Source organism: Sorex araneus, chromosome X (assembly GCF_027595985.1).
Source record: "Sorex araneus isolate mSorAra2 chromosome X, mSorAra2.pri, whole genome shotgun sequence".
Lineage (NCBI taxonomy): Eukaryota > Metazoa > Chordata > Mammalia > Eulipotyphla > Soricidae > Sorex > Sorex araneus.
This window is the reverse complement of record NC_073313.1, coordinates 326,132,165-326,154,410: the sequence shown is the minus strand read 5'-3', so window position 1 is coordinate 326,154,410 and position 22,246 is coordinate 326,132,165. Positions and strand designations below refer to the sequence as shown.

Here is a 22,246-nt window from a genome sequence, read left to right as displayed (position 1 = left end):
TCTGAAAGAGAAATCAGATAGATTAAACAACTTTTGAAAGCATTATGCCCTAGAGGAGAAAAGCTTTCCCTGGCCCAAGGAGAGTGTTTAAGCAAATTAAGTCCAAAGAATAACTGTTGCAGGATACATCTAGTCGTCACAAACTCCTTCACTACTTCATATACATATATATATGTATGTGTATATATATATATGAGAACACTTTATATCATATATATGAAAATATTTCTGAAGGCTTTATTTACAAAAGCTTTAAAAACAAATAATTACCTCTGTTTTGCAAATAATGTTTTGTTTAAAAAGAACCACCCAGTTACAGTATTATATCATCGTATCACTGTCATCCCATTGCTCATCGATTTTTTTGAGCGGGCACCAGTGTTGTTGTTCCTGTTTTTGGCATATCGAATACGCCACGAATAGCTTGCCAGGCTCTGCTGTGTGGGCAAGATACTCTCAGTAGCTTGCTGGGCCCTCCGAGAGGGGCGGAGGAATCAAACCCAGGTTGGCCACGTCAGGGCCTACCCGCTGTGCTATCGCTCCAGCCCAAAAATAAACATACAAGAGAAGGAAATCAATGTGGCTAACATTTTGAGATTTACTAATGTTACTGATCAAAGTGTAGCTAACACACATCATAAGTTGCAGTCCATCATTTCAAAACGCCTTCACTTTTGAAAGGTAGTTTTGCTAAATATAGGATTCACTTATTATTGTTAGTTGTAGGAGCCATTCCTGGTGATTCCTGGGGGAGTCAGGCCCTTCAGGTGGTGCTCAGGAGCCACCAGGAATTCATTTGGTGGTACCTGGCAGGGGGACATGCACTGCAGGGCCTCACACTGACCCAGCCTATGCTCCAACACCTACCTGGCCCTGGAAATAGGATTACAATCTCTTTTTTTCAGTTAGCTCTTTCACAATATTGGCTTGCTGTCTTCTGACCTCCAAAATATCTGACGAGAAATTTGTTAATCTTATTGGAGATCCCTTATATGTGATGATTTTACTTCTCTTGCTGTCTTGAAATTTTTTGTCTTTTGAAATTATGATTATAATACATTTTATGTGTTTAATTTATTCAGTTTTCTTTGATGTTATAGTCATACCTTACTTCAAATATGTGGCATTTTCAGCCATCCTTTCTTCAAATATTCTCTGCTCCCTTTATTTTCTTTTTCTAATATTCCCATGATGCATGTATCGATCTATTTAATAGTGTCTTACATGTCCCTTATTCTATATTTGCTCTATTTCCATTGTTTTTCTCTCTATTCATAAACTATAATGTATCTTTTCTATCTCCAAGTTCACAGATTATTTGCTCTGCTCAAATTTGCCTTTGAATCTGCTTCCTAGTTAACATTTTAACTTAAATTATTACACTTTTATGCCTCGTATTTTCTTTTTTTGTTCTCTTTTTAAGTTTTACTTTTTATTGACTTTTTCATTTTGTTCATACATTTTTCACCTCCATGTTTACTGGTTTGACATTAAGTATGTGTTTCTAAAGTCCTTACCCAATTTAACTACTACCAGATCTTTTTCAGGTGTGGTGTCTGTTTTTTTTTTTTTAAAGTGGATTTTCCTTCACTGGTGGCTTCTTGAAAATTGTATGAAAGATTTGTATACAAAACTCAGAAGATTAAAATCTAGAGCTGACTGTACAACTTAAGTATAAGGGTTCAGGTCCCTCCCCAAATGTCCAGGCCTCTCCTTTATCCATGAACAACAACACTTGTCCTGTCCCTGGCTCTACCTGTCCTGTATAAGATGTCTCAGTTCTGCCCCATGTGGTCTACTTGCCTAAGGTGTATGATGGCTAGGTCCTGTCCCCACATCACTCTTTATCCCAAGTACACTTTCCTGGGTGCCCGAACCCTGACTGTGTTTTGCACTGTATGGATTTAGGGAGCCTGCCTGTATTTGGCCCTCTGTTTGGGCACAGAAGCTCTACCTAATCCTGCAGTCTGCTGCGCATGCACACAAAGAGGAAGAGAGGGTCCAGAAATAGAAACAGAGAGAGGTAAAGAGACAGACAGACAGACTGACAGATTGGGGACCTCCTTTCATTGTTACCATCTCGCACTTCCAGCCATCCCAATATTTATCTTTATTGGCTCCCTGTTCAATGGGCTGCCTGTTCCGTGGGTGAGGTTTAAAGTGACCAACTAAATTCACCTGACACTACACCCTTCCACTCTAACTATCAATATAGTCATTCTTTCTTTCAAATTGAGTCATACTCTCCTCGTTTTTTGTTTCATTTTTGGTTTTTGTATGTCTTTTGATTTCTTTTGTTGAACAGTGGACAAAATAACCAAATAATATGGTAATCCTGGAAAACAGATTCTTTTTCCCCCAGCCCTTGCCATTCTTTTTTGTTTATTGATTAATTTATTTTTATAAGCTCTCTCTATGTTGATATAGAAACAATATATTTTCTTGGTGTTTTTGGACCATTTTAAGGCATGTACCATCACTTCTTATTTGTTTCTGCATATAAAGGTGCTTTTGATTGTTCATCTTCAGTTTCTGACTCTCAAAAGAGAGGGAAAGTGAAAAATGAAGAGAGGTTAAATTAAAGGGTGGTGACCCTTTAATTTCTCTGGAGCTCATTGCTGTTAGAGTGGGAAGTAAAATAATAGTGTGACTCTGCCCCTTTGCACATTGGTGATAATATACAGCAATCATGGCTGAGATCTCCAAGCCTGCTCAGATTGGGACTGGCTTCCTCCACCCAGATCCCCAGTTTTCCAGTAGCTTGGCAGTCACACCCACAAACACCATACAGCACGGCCAAGATCTAGAAACTATAAAACAAAGCTCCTGAAAGAAAGTGATGCAGAATCTTGCATGGCAGAGCCTGGCAAGCTACCTGTGGTGTATTCGATATGCCAAAACAGTAACAATAGTGGGCCTCATTCCCCTCACCCTGAACATGACCGGGACAAATGGAGATGTTACTGGTACCTGCTCAAGCAAATCGATGAACAACAGGATGACAGTGATAGAGTGATACAGCAATCATGGATCAGAACACAGCTTCTCAGTAATTTGAGGGCAGCTTCTGTTTGTTCACTTTAGCTCTCACAATCTTTGTGCAAGTTGTTTCAGAATCACATGTACAGCTACTTGCTTCTAGGTTAAGGATGTGGGATGAATAGGTGCTGCTGGCAAGAGCTGAAATTGACTAAAATTAATAACAATTTTCTGTGCAAGATCTTTCTTTGGAGTTATAAGTCTTTAGAAGACTCTAGAGTTCCAAAAAGAGTTTTTATATCAAGCAGATTTCACCTATACAATTGTTTAGGTAGGGAGATAGATTCCTGGTGCTTTATAATTGGTCTTCCCAGCAGTTTTCTTGCTTCTTTCTGTTTAATATATATGTGTGTGTGTGTGTGTGTGTGTGTGTATGTATCACTGTATCACTGTCATCCCATTGTTCATCGATTTACTTGAGCACGTTCCAGTAATGTCTCCATTTGTCCCAGCCCTAAAATTTTAGCAGCCTCTCCTTACTCGTTTTTCCCAATGATTGGAGGCTCTTTTCAGGGTCAGGGGAATGAGACCTGTTTTTGTTACTGTATTTGGCATATCAACTACATCATGGGGAGCTTGCCAGGCTCTACCATGTGGGCAGGATATTCTCAGTAGCTTGCCAGGCTCTCTGAGAGGCATATATATGTATGTATGTATGTATGTATGTATGTATGTATGTATGTATATAATTTCCCTTTATGTTGATGTGTCCAGGAATATGTTCATTCATGCATGAGGCTTGGCCCGAGCATATAGAATCGGCCTAGAGCGTGGCAGTGGTGGGGTAGTAGAGGTCAAATGTCGGGCCTGGGGCAGGAAGGGCTCTCACCTGCCCCTTTCTGGGGCACCCCTGGTGCGAAGTCTGGTGGCATGGTTATGGGGGGTTCTCATTTTATGCTCCCTTCCGAGGGAAGCAGCCATGAGTTCTGTAGAGTGGCCAATGAGGAGATCTTCTGGAGCCGGCAGGAGGTGGCTTATGGGTGTGACCCTTGGGTGGCTGGAGACTGGAGGAAGCAGGCAGAGGATCTCTGCTCTTGGATCTCGTTGAGCCCAGAGTCCAAGATCACAAAGTTCCACATTACCTGGGTTCTGTGGGACTTTGGTCATGCATAAGGCTTGGATCGAGTGTGTGGAAAGTGGCCTGGAGCGTGGTGGGAGTGGGGTAGTGGAATTATTTTATATATGTATATATATAATTATATATGTATATATGTGTTTATATATATGTGTGTATATGTATATAATTGGGCAAATACCTCTTACTAGGCATCTAAAGTAAATATCGTATCTTATCAAATGCCTTTTGGAGATTTTAGGATAGAATTATATATGTTTGCATAAGAATAGTCAATTATCAGTAAATTTACTGATAATAAAGCATAATTAAATGCCTTATATGTTACAGTTCTAGTAACACAAAATGTTCTACTACTCTGAATGAAGCTGTTGTAAACAATAATGAAGTGATTATAGACAATAACATTTCATTCAAAAGTTGTATGCTGCAATAAGTATTATTTTTTTTTTAATTTTATTGAATCACCGTGAGATAGTTACAAGCTTTCATGTTTGGGTTACAATCTCACAATGATCAAACACCTATCACTCCACCAGTGCACATTCCCCACCACCAATATTTCGGGTATACCCCGCCTTTCCCACCCTCTCCTGCCTCTATGGCAGACAATACTCCCCATACTCTCTCTCTACATTGGGGCATTATAGCTTGCAACACAGACACTGAGAGATAATCATGTTTGATCCATTATCTACTTTCGGCACGCATTTCCCATCCCGACTGATTCCTCCAGCCATCATTTTCTTAGTGATCCCTTCTCTATTTCATTTGCCTTCTCCCCTCCACTCATGAAGCAGTCTTCCAGCTATGGGGCAATCCCCCTGGCCCTTGTATCTACTGTCCTTGGGTGTCAGCCTCATGTGATGCTATCTTACACTCCACAAATGAGTGCAGTCCCTCTATGTCTGTCCCTCTCTTTCTGACTCATTTTACTTAGCATGATACTCTCCATGTTTATCCACTTATAAGCAAATTTCATGACTTCATCTCTTCTAACAGCTGCACAGTATTCCATTGTGTAGATGTACCAGAGTTTCTTTTACCATTCATCTGTTTTAGGGCACTAGGGTTGTTTCCATATTTTGGCTATTGTGAACAGTGCTGCAATTAATGTATAGGTACAGATGTCATCTCTACTGTGCTCTTTTGCATTCTCGGGATATAAGTATTATTTTTTTCAAAATGAGAACATAAGAAACTCCTGGGAGACAGGCCAGTATGGCAGAGAAGTGTGTCCTGTGCTGGGTTTCCAAGCCAAAAACCATAGAAAAACATAGAAGTAATCAGAGAATCCCTCATGTGGCCCACATAGAGGAGTCCAGTGCCCAAGAATAGCCAGGGAAGATTCCGGGAAAATCCAGTAAGACTTCTGGAACAGTTTAGGAGTTCTAGCATAGGCTCTTGGCAAGGGGGAAGTTTGTGAGACAGGCAACAGGGAGACTAGACTTGGTCTGACAAGGTCTCCAGCATCTTTCTTTTCTTCCTGCTTGGCAAAGAAAATATTCTTGTGGAATTACAAAAGACCTAGAAGAGTAACATATTTAATTGATATTCATTTCCTATTTCTGTAATTAAAAATATTGCAATATTACATCTGGACAGTTGACACCAATCAGTAGAATAGAGTCATTTATTTTTTTTCTGAAATGTATGGTATTTTCTTTTTGTTTATTTGTTTTTAATCACCAGGAGATACACAGTTATAAAGCTATTCATGGTTGGGTTTCAGTCATACAATATTTCAACACTCATCCCTTCATTCTTTTTTTTTTTTTAAATTTGTAAGTCATATATTTTATTTTATTTATTTATTTTTTTTAAATAATTTTATTGAATCACCATGTGGAGGGTTACATAGTTCTCAGGATTATGTCGGTTATACAATTCTCAAACACCCTTCCCTTCACCAGTGCCCATCTCCCATCACCAACCCCCCCAGTATACCTGCCACCCCCTCCCACCTCCCCAGTCCCCACCCTTGTACATGATAAGTTCCACTTCTTATGCCTTATCTCGATTACATTCCATGTTTCAACACACAACTCACTACCATTGTTGGGGTTTCCCCCCAAAAAGGAAAGCAGTCCTATTGCCAAGGAGGCATTTGATAGTTCTCCACTGCTAAGAATATAGAGATATTAAGTCCCGCTGTTTGTTACATAACTTTTCTTTTTCCCCCTTGCCCCGCGCCACCGAGTTCACGCCTGTTTGGTAATCGCCACGCTGCCTGACAAGGGAAAAAAAAACCGAAAAGGATGGTTATTTCCCGTCATCGGCAGGCGTGGGGCTCTGGCTTAGTTGATAGACTAGTAGAGTTTCTACCAGCAGTTTCTGGAACCGAAGGGCTTGCGCTGGTATCGGCTCCGGCTCGAGATTCCACCAGCGTCCCACTGTTCCATGTACATAATTTTTCCCCTTATATCCCATTCCTACGCCACCAGGTCTGTTTGCTTAATGGACATCACACTATGTTTGACACCACGCCGCGTTTCTTCCCGAGAAAGAAGGATATTTCTTCTCAGCCGGCGTGGGGATATAGCTTAGTTCAGTCTAGAGAGATGGCTACCACTTTGATTGCCTTCAATATTTCAGCAACAGACTTACTATTCTTGTTAGGATCTCCCACAAAAGTCCGACCCATTAAAAAGGGACATATTACATATTGCTGATGCTAAGATGACATTAGGTCGCGGCCGCGCGGTTTTGGGTTTCTGTATAAAGTCCAGGAAAAGTACAACCAGAAATATCACTACAAACTTTTACCCTTTTATGGTGCTCATAAGATGGAGAAGCCTAGAGAGAGGCTCGGCGTCTCCATTTTGCGCTCAGGAAAACCTCGGATCCTGCGCTGTGCTCAGGGGGGAGGTGTGGAGAGAGAGAGAGGTTAAAAGAATTGGGGGATGCCCGGCTCCCACTGTTTCAGCGCACCGTGGGGTCTCTGGTCCCATGCCGGAATTAGTTCAGTGGGCTGTTTGGAGTCCAAGAGCGCTTCCTTGGGCTCTTCCATCATGCTCGCTCCGCAGCAGGGTCCAAAGGGAAGCACACGTGGGGGAGGTGGGTTTAAGTATCTATCTGCTGTGGGCGGGGGTCGCCGCCCCCGCCCCCTGGGGCCTCCCGCAAGCGCGCGCGCCTCCCGTTTCAGCTGGGTCGCCGTCACCATTTTGCGCTCAGGAAAACCGCGGATCCTGCGCTGTGCTCAGGGGGGAGGTGTGGAGAGAGAGAGAGGTTAAAAGAATTGGGGGATGCCCGGCTCCCACTGTTTCAGCGCACCGTGGGGTCTCTGGTCCCATGCCGGAATTAGTTCAGTGGGCTGTTTGGAGTCCAAGAGCGCTTCCTTGGGCTCTTCCATCATGCTCGCTCCGCAGCAGGGTCCAAAGGGAAGCACACGTGGGGGAGGTGGGTTTAAGTATCTATCTGCTGTGGGCGGGGGTCGCCGCCCCCGCCCCCTGGGGCCTCCCGCAAGCGCGCGCGCCTCCCGTTTCAGCTGGGTCGCCGTCACCATTTTGCGCTCAGGAAAACCGCGGATCCTGCGCTGTGCTCAGGGGGGAGGTGTGGAGAGAGAGAGAGGTTAAAAGAATTGGGGGATGCCCGGCTCCCACTGTTTCAGCGCACCGTGGGGTCTCTGGTCCCATGCCGGAATTAGTTCAGTGGGCTGTTCGGAGTCCAAGAGCGCTTCCTTGGGCTCTTCCATCATGCTCGCTCCGCAGCAGGGTCCAAAGGGCTCATCCCTTCATTCTTAATCAGAATGGTGGCATTGGGTTCCCTCGGTAGACTATATGTGTAGTCATTGATTGGTTTGCTCAGTAGAACATGGCTTTTCTATAAAGTTCAAACAGTGAAAGTCGTGGAATGGAAGGAAAGCTTTAGAGAATTACTGAAATAAGGGTGATTTGACAAATTGGAGATTAAACAAAAGATGTGTTAAACAACAGGTGTCATAGATTGTTATCATTTTAAATTAAGATCTGTTCTTAGCCAGAAGCATTTTTTTGAGGAAGTTCCACTATGTTAGTATTCAGAGATTAAAAAACTACTGAGAAGGAGCTGAGTAGTAGTAATGGGTTAATAAAGCAGAAAAGTTTTCCTTGAGAGGGAAGAATAATGGAGATTATTGACTGGATATATATGTCTAAGAGGAAACTCCTGTTATTTAAAATCATTTGTTTTGATACATAATTGTAAGTGAAGGAACACAGTTAAAAAGCATAGTAAGACATAACCCATAACAGTAAAGTATTCACCTCTCTTTATACCTGGTCTTGGGATTTGGAGATTGTTCAGAGGGGTGTTTGCTTTTTCTGAACTGTTTGTGTAGAAAAAAAAATTTTTTCTAAATTTTTTTAAGGCACTGTAATTTACAATGTCATTCATGGTTCTGTTTCAGGCATACAATATTCCAGCACCAATCCACCAGCCAACTTCCCTCCACCAGTGGCCCCAGGGTTCTCTCCCCTACCCCAGCCTGACTCCTCAACAGATACATTTTTAACTTTGATTATTGTCATTTATGTTTCATACTTTTAGTATTGTTGGCTTTGTGGCTTAGATCTATAAAGACATCACACCTCTACCATACTGATGTGCCCATGACCCCTGCCCCCTGCCTGTATCACTTCCCATCTGCCTTTTCTTACTTGTCCTCTTGATTTCTTTCTATACCTGTTATCCTTCCTGTGTTCTAGGAAGTGCCTTTTATAGGGGGCAAGCTGTGGATTTGAGGGGGATGAAAGGGAACCTAGAACATTGGTGGAGAGAAATTGATACTGGAGGTGGGATTGGTGTTGGAACATTGTATGCCTGAAATTCTATTATGAACATCTTTATAATAGATGTTGTGATGCCTTATTTTAAAAAGTAAACTGTAAAAAGAAAAAAAATTGTATAAACCATGAACTCTATATCTTAGAAAACTATCCCTTAGGGATGAAGGAGAATATAATATTTTTTAATAATATAGGAGTACTACTATTTGTTCAGCTATTGATTATGGTGATTGAATTGGGCATGAACTCCACATTACATTTTTTTTAATTGTATCACCATGAGATAGAGTTACAAAGCTTTCATGTTTGAGAGTCAGCCATTCAATGATGGAACACCCATCCCTCCACCAGTGCACATTTTCCACCACCCACATCCCAGTCCTCACCCTGCTTCTATGGCAGACCATTTCCCCACCATCATTCAAGCCTACCTGCCAGGGGCGGACACTAAATAATTTATTTTCCTTTGCTCATTTTGGGTATCATGAGAGCTCATACGGCCACAATTGTAAATGTAAATTTCTAGATTGTAAATGATTGGGTTCCAGAGACATCTCTGTATGGCACTAATACATTTGGGATTCAATTGGGAGTCTCTGGGTCAGGGCTGTTGGTGTGCTAAAATGAAGCCAAGAGGCAAATTGTGGGTGTGACAGCCAGTCTGCTGTATGGGTGGGAACCTGAGGAGAGACAGCCCAGATCCTCTGCTGCCATGCAGCCTTGATATTCAGTCCTGGACCCGCATAACTGGACCTTGTTTGTGGAAGTTCTTGGTCACTGGGATTCCATCTGGAGTAGGCGAGGAGACTGTACCTGCTCCATCTGGGGTGCCCTGGTTAAATTGGCTCAGTATGGGGCCCGGAGAGATCTCCAGCGTTGTGGTGTCTTCCGGGACTTGCTGCTATGTCTCTGGACCAGGGCTGTTGGTATGCTAAGATGGTGCCCAGAGGCAAATTGTGGAAGTACTGGGTGGGTGAGGACCCGGGAAAGGACAGCCTGGGTCCTCTGTCGCCATGCGGCCTGGAGATTCAGTCCTGGAACCCACATACCTGGGCCTTGCTTGTGGAAGCTCTTGGTCACCAGGATTCCATCTAAAGTAGGTGGGAAGACTGCATCTGCTCCATCTGGGGTGCCCCTGTGAAATTGGCCTGGTATGGGACCCGGAGAGATCTCTAGTGCTGCAGTGTCTTCTGGGACTTGCTGCTGTGTCTCTGGGTCAGGGTTGTTGGTGCACTAAGATCCACATTACAGAATTTTCAGCAGATTATATCTTGATGAGGTCCATCCTGAGACAGTGGATTCAGGCTGGGGGCATGGTGGCTATTTTGGATTGTGGAAGCAAGTGGCTGCTGGGGTGGGCATAGGTCAACCTGCCCCCCTTCAACTTATCCTGGTCTGTTCAGCCATGCACTGGTCTGAGCTTTTCTGCAGCTTTTGATCTCTTTCAAGATCTATTTAGGGGTCTCTGAAGCAAGTCTGGCAGTAGAGCTTCTTACAGGATGGCACTGGAGTTGGTTCGTGGGGGTGACTGCCAGTACTTCCATGTGTATTGGGAAGTGGGGGAGGTAGTCCACCCCAACTCTGAGAAAGCCTGGAAATTTCAGTCACACAACTTGCATACCAGAATGTTCAGCAGACTCTATCTTGGTGAGGTCTGTCCTGATATATTGGAGTCAGGCTGGGAATATGGCAGTGATTTTGGATTGTGGAAGAAAGAGGCTGCTGGGGCTCTATTTGGGCGGGCCACCAGGCCCACCTGCCTCCCTCCGATTTACCCCAGTCTGTCTAGCCATGTGTGGGTCTGAGATTAATTGTGACTTTGGATCTATTTTGAGATTTATCTATGGGTCTCTGAAATAAGGCCAATAAATGAGCTTGTATAGCTGAGCCAGAGGTGGTTTGTGAGTCTGGCTCTCACATAACTAATTTTTGGCAGTTTAATTTCTTGGTAAACTTGATTCCAAGTTTTTGGGATCTGGCCATAGCACACAGCAGCAATTTTGGGGTATCAAGAAGGCACCATCAGGCTGCGATGCACTCGCCCCGCAGGTACAGGTTGACCTGTTGGCGGCACCATAACCCCAAGAATATAATATTCTTACATAAAATCTGAGGTAGTTCATTGATCCTTGAGCTGCTTTCCAGGAAGTACTAAAAGTAATCCTTTGAGGTACAATGAAAAGATACTAAATAGTTACACAAAGCTATACAAAGAAATAGAAGTAGAAATTCATACATAAGCAAATACATTATCCGGTATTATAGTAGGTGATGGCAAAATTTAGTGAAAATCTTGATTACCACTACTCAAAACTTTGGGGCTGGAGTGATAGCACAGTGGTAGGGCATTCGCTTTGCATGCAGCCAACCCATATTCGATTCCTCCACCCCTCCCAGAGAGCCTGGCAAGCTACTGAGAGTATCGCGCCCACACAGCAGAGCTTGGCAAGCTAACCATGGTGTATTCAATATGCCAAAAACAGTAACAATAAGTCTCATAATGAGATGTTACTGGTGCCCACTCGAGCAAATCGATGAGCAAGGGGATGTCAATGACAGTGACAGTGACTTAAACCTTTTATCAACTAGATTACTAATTACTGTTTTTTAGGTTTTATTGAGTTTTATCTTGCTCATTATTTTGAAACATATTCCTCTGTATCCTCATTTTGCTTGACTTCTGTATTTGTTGCTATGGGTTATTCAGACTCAGACATATATAATTCTACATGATATGAATTTTTCCCTATTAGATGACATAAGCACTTCCCCCATACTTAATGCCACCTTTCTCAGACCTTTATACAAGACGTGAAGCCATTCAACCCAGTTTCAACACAGTTCTAAGTCTGGTCTGTCAAACCTCTACAATTGTCCTAGCAACCTATTTATTTTCAATAGTTCTAAAAAGTTGTGACTGTGCCAAGACATTTCATTGCCCGAGAGGGAGGATTTTAGTTACCATCTGTATTGAGACTGAGTGGAAGCCAGGCCCTTAAGCTTTTTAGGTATACAAATATATAGTCTTGTAGAAACCCAAACATGAGCCCTGCTGGCCCCTTTGCTAGGCAATCAAGAAGGAGAATATTATAAAATTAGATATGGCCAGACCTCTGTGTTTATGGGTGATTTTTAGAGATAGAACCATGTATGTGGATTTAAAAAAATGTTTTCTAGTGCCCATATGGATGAATTATGCAGTAATTGTCCTTTTCCTAAATTCATTTCACATAATACATTTCAATTCCTCATCTTGGTGAAAATGGCAAAGTTCATTTTTATAACCAAATAGTATTTTCAAATATACATATGTATCACATTTTATCTTAAGTAAAGCTACAGTAAACCTTGGAATGGAAATGACTGATGGTTTTTATAATCAGATTGATACCAATAATAGGGATTGCTGGGTCAAACAGTAGATCTAGTTTAAGCTTTTTAAGGAGACTCTGTACTGTTTTCCAAAAGAATTACATCAATTTACAATCTCGCCACCAGTATGTAATGGTTCCTTTTTCACTGTATCCTTTCCAACTCTTATTATTCTTTATTGATATAAATTATTCACAGATATGAGGTGTATCTCAAAGCAGTTTTGATATGTATTTCCTTAATAATCATTGATGATGAGTGTCTATTATGTTCTTATTGGCCATCTGTATGTCCTCTTTGGATAAGTGATTATTCAAATCTACCTTTCCATCACTTCCAACACAACTTCTCTGTCCTTGGCTGTTTTTGCAATATAGTTCAGGGGTTAAACCCTTATGATGGTGTTGTACGGAATTACTAAATTTGGCTCCTGTGATCACAGCAAAACAAAGCCACTAGATTAACACTCAGTAATGTTGAGTGATAACAGTGATCAAATTCATGGGCTTATTACCTGTAAAGCACAGAGCCATATATGTGGGCTCTGAGTCTGTCCACATTGGGGGTCAGGAGTAGGCAGGGGTTTGGAGTAGAAGTTTGGGCCACATTCAGCTGTACTCAGGTCTTACTTTTTAGTAAGCATAAGACCCTGTACTTAGTCATGTATTATATCTCAGTATTTATCACTGGATCTCAATTCTGGTTCATTGATCTGTCAGCCTCTTCTTATTCCAGTATCATGCTGTTTTGATTACTAGAGCTCTATAGAATAGTTTAAAGTTGAGAATATGACGCCCCCATCTTTGTTTTCTCTTCAGAATAGCTTTGGCTATTTATAAAGTGATAGTATAGAAGGTAGGACTTTTGTCCTGCACATGACTGACCTGGGTTAGATCCCTGGCATCCCATATGGTCCCCTGAGCAGTCACAGACTCACAGGAGTAATTTCTGAGTGGAGAGCCAGAAGTAACCCCTGAGCATCTCCAGGTGTGACCAAAAAAACCAAAAATAAAATAAAATGTGGTGGAGGGTGGCAACGGAGTGATAATACAATGGGTAGGGAGTTTGCCCTGCACCAAGCTCAATCCCTGGCACTCCATATTATTCCCAAAGCCCCTCCAGGAGTCATCCCTGAGCACAGCTCTAGCCAAGTAGGGCATTCAAACAGTGCATCAGGATCTTCCATGAGCTGTATTATGGATTCACCACCAGGATCTCACTATTCTACAAGGAAGTGATCACTGATGTAAAGAGAGGGGTTTGCAGAGTGATCCTATTTCACTGAAACTCTCCAGTACCACCCTCAAAAACGTCATGCGATGACTGGAATGGGAAGGAATGGGAGTGAAGTTTGATGGTCGGCAACTGCACCACCTCCGCTTCGCTGATGACATTGTTCTGATAACACCAAACATAAGCCAAGTGACACGAATGCAGGGAATTGATACAAATAGAAACAACTAGATGCCAGCTCACACCAGTGAGAATGGCATATATATATGTGTGTGTGTGTATATATATATATATATAACCCAAGACAACAAACGACCCCTGAAAAACACCTTTGAAAAGAAGTATTGGAAGAAAAAGGAACTCTCATTTTCTGCTGTTGGGAATGTCACCCAGTCCAGCCTCTATGGAAAACAATAAGGAAATTTCTAAAAAAAATTGGATTTCTTATTAGATTGAACTATCCCACTCCTAAGTATCTACCATCAAAACATAAACATTTTGTTTGAAAACGTTTGTTATATATTCACTCCTATGTTCATTATGGCTTAGTACAATAGCCAGAGTATGGGAGCAACCTAAATGCCCAGAAACAGATGATTGGATAAAGTAGTTAAAAATTATAAAGTTATGTATAAAATTAAAAGTTACATAAAATAAATATATATGCATATATACATATATATATGCTGCACAGCCTCTGAAAAAATCATTGTGCAGTTCATGATAACTTGGATGGAATTGAAGGGTATCATGCTGAGCAAAATAAGTCAGAAGTAGAAGGACAAATACACAATAATTTCATTCATCTGTGGCATATAGAGAAGCAAATCAAGGATAGGAACAATATCAATTGATAATAAATCTTAGATTTTGACCTGAAAGGTTTAGAAGCAGAGGGTAAGGGAGATGAATAGGTTGACTGGAAGTAACCTAGAACAAAAATGGAGGATCTTGAGCACATGGGTGGTGAAAGGGAGGTAAAAGTATTCACTAATACCACAAATGTTAGTAAGTAATGGGGCCGGGCTGGGGAAGGAATGTTGTACTGGAGATGGTGTAGGGACTGGGGAAGAGGGTCGTGAGCATTGCAGTGGTGGGATTGTGCTGTAACTTTGTACATCAATATCAGAAGCTTGAACACTTGAACCCTGATGTCAAGGATGTCTTCACTATATAATTGAAACTATAATAAAACTCTTTAGTAAATAAAAAAATTAAAACTGTATAGTAAGGCCCAGAGAGACAGTAAAAGATCTTGCATTGTATGCAGAAAGCCTCGTAATTCCCAGCACTACATTTGGTCCCCTGAGCATTGTCAGAAGTGATCCCTGAATGCAGAGCTAGGAGTAAGCCCTGAGCCCTGCAAGATGTGTCCCCTCTAAAACCAGAAACACACCAAAATATAGGCTTTGTTCTAGTTTTTATTATGGTTATGAGTTTATGTACCTTGGATATTAAAACCTTATCAGATGTGGGGCTGGAGAAATAGCATAGTAGTTATGGTGCTTACTTTTCACACAGCTGACCCAAGCTAAACTCCCGGTATTATACATTCCATATATATATATACACACATATATATACATATATACACATATATGATATATACATATATATGTGTATATATATGTATATATCTCTGCATCACTCTCATCCTGTTGCTAATCGATTTGCTCGAGTGGGCACCAGTACCGTCTCCATTGTGAGATTTGTTACTGTTTTTGTTACTGTTTTTGTTACTGTTTTTGACATATCAACTACACCATGGATAGTTTGCCAGGCTTTGCCATGTGGGCAGGATATTCTTGGTAGTTTGCCGGGCTCTCTGAGAGGGACAGAGGAATTGAACCTGGGTCGGCCACGTGCAAGGCAAATGCCCTACCCACTGTGCTATTGCTTTAGCTCATATATACATATGTGTGCATGTATATATGTGTATATGTACACATGTATAATACCCTGAGACCCACCAGGAGTGATACCTGAGTGCAGAACCAGAAGTAAGTCCTGAGCACTGCCAGGTGTGGCCACAAAACAAATTTAAACTTAATCAGATATATGATATGTATAAGTATTCTCCCATCACTATCATTTCATTCAGCTAATATATTCCTTTTTAAAAAAACTTTTTTATTGAATCACTGTAAGATAGACTCTTACAGAGCTGTTCATGATTGGATTTCAGTCATACACCCGTCTCTCCACCAGTGTACATTTCCCAGCACCAGTGTCCCCAGGTTCCCTCCCATCCTCCCATTACCCCCCAACCCCCACCTCCTGCCTGCCTCTATGCCCACCTCTCTCTCTCTCTCTCTCTCTCTCTCTCTCTCTCTCTCTCTCTCTCTCTCTCTCTCTCTCTCTCTCTCTCTCTCTTTCTCTCTCTCAGGCCACAATGAACTAATGAATAAGGTAGTGGCCTCCTAAGCCAGGGATTGTGGGTTAAAGTTTATATATTCTTTTGCGGTAAAACTTCTCTTATTTGATGTAGTCCAAATTTCAAACCTTTTCTTTCATTCATTCTGCCACTAAAGTGAAGCTCCCAAGGGTTTCTTTAAGGTTTATGAGGTGGAACATTTCACCTATTAGTTATATTCTATGTTTTATGTTTTCAGGTCTTGCAGTTCTGCATCTAGGAACATTTTAATACATTTTGATTTTTTGTTTTTGACTAGAGTTAATTTGATTCTTTTGCATGTGGCAGTGTAGTTTACCCAGCACCAGTTGATGAAGAGACTTTTCTTCTGCTATTATGTGACTATGGTTACTTTGTCATGGATTAAAAATCACTTATGTGTGGATTTAGTTTTTGGTCTTTCCATTATATGAATTTTTGTGTATTTTTCCCCCAGAACCATGCAGTTTCAATTACTTCTGCTTTGTAATGTCTTTTGAAGTCAGGCAACATGATTCCTCCATCTTCCTTCCTCTCAGAATTGCTCTTGGTATTTGGGGTCTTTGATGATTTCATATAAACCCTAATTTTTTCTATTTCTTTATTTCCCTGGGAAATATTTAAATTTTGATTGGCATGATAGTAAATCTGTATGCTACTTTTGCTAAACTAGACATTGAAGTTCTATTAATTCTATCTATGTAGATAGGATGTCATATCATCTTCTAAGAATCTTATATGGCATTTTATAGTGTCATGCATTTTCATTATATTGTTCTTTCACCTCTTGAATTTATCCCTACCTTTTTTTTGCTGATTTGGGTGGGATTGTTTTTCTTAATCTCTTCTAGATTTTATTTGCATATAAAAACATAGTAGGTTTTTGAATATTGATTTCATCACTAGTACTTTGCTGTATTTATTCATTGTTTCAAATAGTTTGTTTTGGTTTTGGTTTTGTGCCACACCCAGCAGTGTACAGGGGCTCTTGCTGATTCTGTGATCATGGGTGATCCTTGGAAGTATTCAGGGAGACCATATATGGGAATCTGGGTCAGCCATATACAAGGCAAATGCCTTACCTCTATTCTATCTCTCTCATCCCTCTAACAGTTTTTAATAGATATTTTTGAACAAAAATTAAATATATTCTACAAATTATAATAGTTTAACTATAGTTTAATTTTTCAATCTGGACTCCTCTTGTTTTATAATCTAATTGCTCTGACTAAGAGTAAAGACTTAGTGCCAAAATAAATAAATCTGTGATAATGGACAATCTTTTTTTTTTAAAATTTATTTATTTTTAATTAGAGAATCACCGTGAGGGTACAGTTACAGATTTATACACTTTTGTGCTTATACTTCCCTCATACAAAGTTTGGAACCCATCCCTTCACCAGTGCCCATTCTCCGCCACCCGTAAACCCAGTGTCCCTCCCACCCTCCCCAATCCCATCTCCCCCCCACCCCACCCTGCCACTGTGGCAAGGCATTCCCTTCTGTTCTCTCTCTCTAATTAGCTGTTGTGGTTTGCAATAAAGGTGTTGAGTGGCCGCTGTGCTCAGTCTCTAGCCCTCATTCAGCCCGCAACTCCCTTCCCCCACATGGCCTTCGACTACAATGTAGTTGGTGATCGCTTCTCTGAGTTGACCTTTCCCCGGAACGTGAGGCCAGCCTCGAAGCCATGGAGTCAACCTCCTGGTACTTATTTCTACAGTTCTTGGGTGTTAGTCTCCCACTCTGTTATTCTATATACCATAGATGAGTGCAATCTTTCTATGTCTGTCTCTCTCTTTCTGACTCATTTCACTCAGCATGAAACTTTTCATGCCCATCCACTTGACTACAAAATTCTTGACCTCCTTTTTTCTAACAGCTGCATAGTATTCCATTGTATAGATGTACCAAAGTTTCCTCAACCAGTCATCCGTTCTGGGGCATTCGGGTTTTTTCCAGATTCTGGCTATTGTAAACAGTGCTGCGATGAACATACATGTGCAGATGTTGTTTCGATTGTACTTTTTTGCCTCTCTGGGATATATTCCCAGCAGTGGTATTGCTGGGTCAAATGGGAATTCAATATCTAATTTTTTGAGAGTCGTCCAAATTGTTTTCCAGAAGGGCTGAACCAGTCGGCATTCCCACCAGCAGTGAAGAAGGGTCCCTTTCTCCCCACATCCTCTCCAACAGCGGTTGCTTTTGTTCTTTTGGATGTGTGCTAGTCTCTGTGGTGTGAGGTGGTATCTCATGGTTGTTTTGATCTGCATCTCTCTGATGATTAGTGATGCAGAGCACTTTTTCATGTGCCTTTTGGCCATTTGTATTTCTTCCTTGGTAAAGTTTCTGTTCATTTCTTCGCCCCATTTTTTGATGGGGTTGGATGTTTTCTTCTTGTAGAGTTCAACCAGTGCTTTATATACCATTGATATCAACCCCTTATCTGATGGGTATTGTGTAAATATCCTTTCCCATTCTGTGGATAGTCTTTGTATTCTGGTCACTGTATCTCTTGCGGTGCAGAAGCTTTTTAGTTTAATGTAGTCCCATTTGTTGATCTCTGTTTTTACTAGATTGCTTAGTTCCGTGTCACCTTTGAAGATACCTTTATCTTCAATATCGTGGAGGGTTTCGCCGACCTTGTCTTCAATGTACCTTATGGTTTGTGGTCTAATGTTGAGGTCTTTAATCCATTTTGATCTGACTTTTGTGCATGGTGTCAGGTCAAGGTCTAAACCCATTTTTTTGCATGTGGTTGTCCAGTTGTGCCAGCACCATTTGTTAAAGAGGCTTTCCTTGCTCCACTTCACGATAATGGACAATCTTGATTTTTCCTGACTTTAAAGAAAAAGTTTTCATTTTCCACCATTGAATAAATCCATATACTGTGGGCTTATAGTAAGTATATGAACTTCATTATCCTATTGTATGTTCCTCTGTTCCTATTTTGAGAGTTTTTATCATAAGTGGTTTCTGGAACTTGCCAAATCTTTTGTCAGCATCTATGGATGTTATTAATGTCTTTCCTCTAATTGATGTTATATAATCCACTAATTGATTTGCATGTGTTGAGCCATCCTTGCATCCCTAGAATGAATGTCATTGATCATGATATATAATTCTCAGAATATACTATTGAATTCAGTTTGTTTGTCTTGAGAATTTTCTTTAAAGATTTTTTTCAGAGCCATTGGTTTGTGCTTTTATTTTTAATGATAGCATCAGGATATTGTTCTCATAAAATGCATTAGGAAATGCTCCTTCTTTTAATTGTTGGATGTCTGAGAAGTTAGACTTAATTTCTTTAAACATTTGCTAAAATTCACTGGTAAGGCCATTTGATCCAACACTTTATATTTTGGGTATTTTAAAATTATTATTTCAGCTTTTATACTTGTGATTTGTCACTTAGGATTTTCTGTTCTTGTTTCAGTCTCACTTGATTGTATTTTTCTCAGATTTATCTATTTCTTCTGAATTATCAAATCTGTTGACATATAGTTTTCATAAGTAAATTCTAATAACACTGTATGCTATCTATGATCACAATTAAAATGTAGTATTTCTTTCCTTTCTTATAGGTACCAGAGATTTGAAAAGGCATTTTTGTTAGCAGTTGATATTGGTGCTCATGACTTGTTTATGGTGAGTCATTCTCAGACATGATTGTATGCCTTCAGTTCTAAGGTCATGTAAGTTGTCAGCTTTTGTGACCATTAAAAAGGATTAGTGTCATTTGTGCTTTAGATACACAGGAGGGAAGTATTATTCCATCTTGACTTGCAGCTTTGCCTTCATGGAACTGGTCAATAGCCATCTAGGCCCTTTTGATTTGTTGACATTTTCCTTGCCAGGGCCCAAAGGATTTTTTTATGCTTTCTAAGAATTTATAATTCTTGAACTTTTCTCTTATGTATCTTGACATGAGCAGAGAACACCTTTCTATCTAATAAGTTTAAGTGCCTTTTACTCCATTCTCTAAAGAAGTAATAGCCACAGAAGCCACAACATAGGATAATACATAGCCCATGATTTTGAATATGCTCAGTAGGTGCTTTAGATTTTAGTGAGAAGTAACAAATTATATCTGTTCTACTATTTTTATCTTTGTGTGGGCAGGGAAGAGGCTCCCAAGCAATACTCAGGGGATCCCAGGACCACTCCCAGCAACACCAAGCCAATCAGACCAGAGAATTCAATGCTTGAGTCCAGTGAAGTAGTATTTCTCAGGCCCAGCAGGCAGGACCAACAAGCCCACTCCAGCAGCGCTTGGTGGACCATGAGGTACCAAGCATCAAACTCAGGGCCTCATGTATATGTGCCATGTGTTTTTAGCTCCTGGGGGGCTTCCTAGCCCCTATCACTTATGTTTTTTAAAGTAATTATTGTAAATACAGATTAAGATCACTAAATCAAAGATAACTCTGAAAATTCTCCCCCATATGATGGGGAAGCATTGCATTCCCTTACTTTAAATTTTAGTACAAAGCCATAGTAATCAAAACTGTGTGGTACTGGAATAAAGATAAACTCTCAGTGTGGAATAGAATTGAGAGTCCAGAAATAAATCCTCAGATTTACAGATAGTTAATCTATGAAAAAGGATATGGTTGCATGAAGTATAGCAAGGAAAACCTCTTTAACAAATAACTCTGGGAAAGCTGGAAAGTCACAGTTAAAAATGATATTGGACCTATATCTCACACCATACACAACAGCTTATTCATAGTAGATTAAAGACCGTAAGATTATACCATCAAGTCTCACTATGGAGACACTACTGGTGCCTGCTCGAGCAAATTGAATCAATAAGATTATACCAGAATCCATAAAATGTATTTAGGAAAAATCATAGAACATTCTAATATATGGAGTTTAGAGATGTTTCTAATGTCTTCTTTGTTTTATATTTTGGTGGTCACTGCTCTGGGGACTGCCCCATGCTTTGTAGTTGCTCCCTGGAAGTTCTGGGGGATACAAGTCATGCTAGAAATTGAAGCAAGGTACTCACACATACAAGGGAAATATTCTACCACTGAGCCAAATTCCTGACCAAGGTGTTTTCAATTATTTGACCCCATTGTAAACATAACAAATGCAAAAATAAACAAATTGGACTCCATAAAGTTATTTTGCATGACAAACAAAACAGAATAAAAATTTTAAAAACCCTACTAATGGGTTGGGGGACATTCACTATACATACTCAAAAAGCTCAACAACCAAAAAACCCAATAACCATCCAAAAAAGAGGATAGGAAATGTACAGACACTTCCATGAAAGGGATATATAAAATTGTGTTCATCAATCAGGTAAAGGTTTGATATCCAGAATATATAAAGTAGTCACAAAGATCAACCCCCCCAAAAAATTTTAAAAACCCTATAAAAAATGGAGAGAGAAAATGAATAGTCACTTCAAAGAGGAAGATAGGTGGATGGCCAATAGGCACATGACAAAATTCTCAGCATCACTTATCATCAGAGAAATTCAAATCAAGATGACATTGAGATACCATCTCACATGAGTAAGAATGACAAATATCAAAAATAGTAGAAATAATCTGTTTGCAAGGATGTGATGAAGAAGTTACTCTTATCCACTGCTGGTGGGAATGTTGCCTGATAAAACTCCTGTGGAAATCAGTATGGGAGGTTCTCAGTAAAATTTTAATTGAACTGCCATATGATCCAGTAGTTTCACTCTTTGGCATAAATCCCCCCTACCTCTGCCCCCACCCTCACCCCCAGGCAAGAACGTAAAATCAGTCTCTCAAAAGGACATATGCATGCCATTATTTATTGCTGCACTCAGTACAATTGCTCAGATACAGAATCAACCTTGATGTTCAACGACAGATGAATGGATTATGAAGAAGTGGTATATAGACACAGTTGAATACTATGCAGCTGCAAGGGATGATGAAATCATGCAATTTTCCAATTTCCTGGTTGGAACTGGAAGATATTGTGTTGAGTGAAGTAAGCCAGAAGAAAGACAAACACAGGATGATCTTATTTATCTGTGATATATAGAACACTGGATGAGGAAATATATTATAGTAAAGGGGGGAGTATTTAAACCAACCTTGACCCCAGTGTTTAGAGAGGAGAAGGACAGAGAAGGAAAAAAATCAAGAGAGGAAGAAGATAATAGGAAGTGATGGGTGATCAGGGGTTAGGGCTTCAGTTATAGTGGTGATATGGATGAGTGGTATAGCCATATATCCAAAACACAGACTCAAAAATTCTAAAAACACTGAAAACAGGAGATCTAAGCTGCAGCCACTAGAACTTTGTAATGTACTTGTGAACTTGACAGCCGGGCATGGGGCCGGGGTTGAGGGATAGGGACAGAATATGGGAATA

The 22,246-nt window shown here is 40.5% G+C and overlaps 1 protein-coding gene across 3 annotated transcripts in view; it reads left to right on the top strand.

The window, feature by feature from the left end:
• The window catches only part of WDPCP (WD repeat containing planar cell polarity effector), a 326,531-nt gene that overhangs the window by 192,456 nt on the left and 111,829 nt on the right, over nt 1-22,246 (top strand). For all 3 annotated transcript variants that reach the window (XR_008627320.1, XR_008627319.1, XM_055121824.1), the window contains exon 13: nt 19,459-19,522. Coding sequence is in view for 1 of the 3 variants with exons in the window: in XM_055121824.1 (XP_054977799.1) it covers nt 19,459-19,522 (64 nt within the window). In the remaining 2 variants the exon portion in view is untranslated. The remainder of the gene's footprint in view (nt 1-19,458; nt 19,523-22,246) is intronic.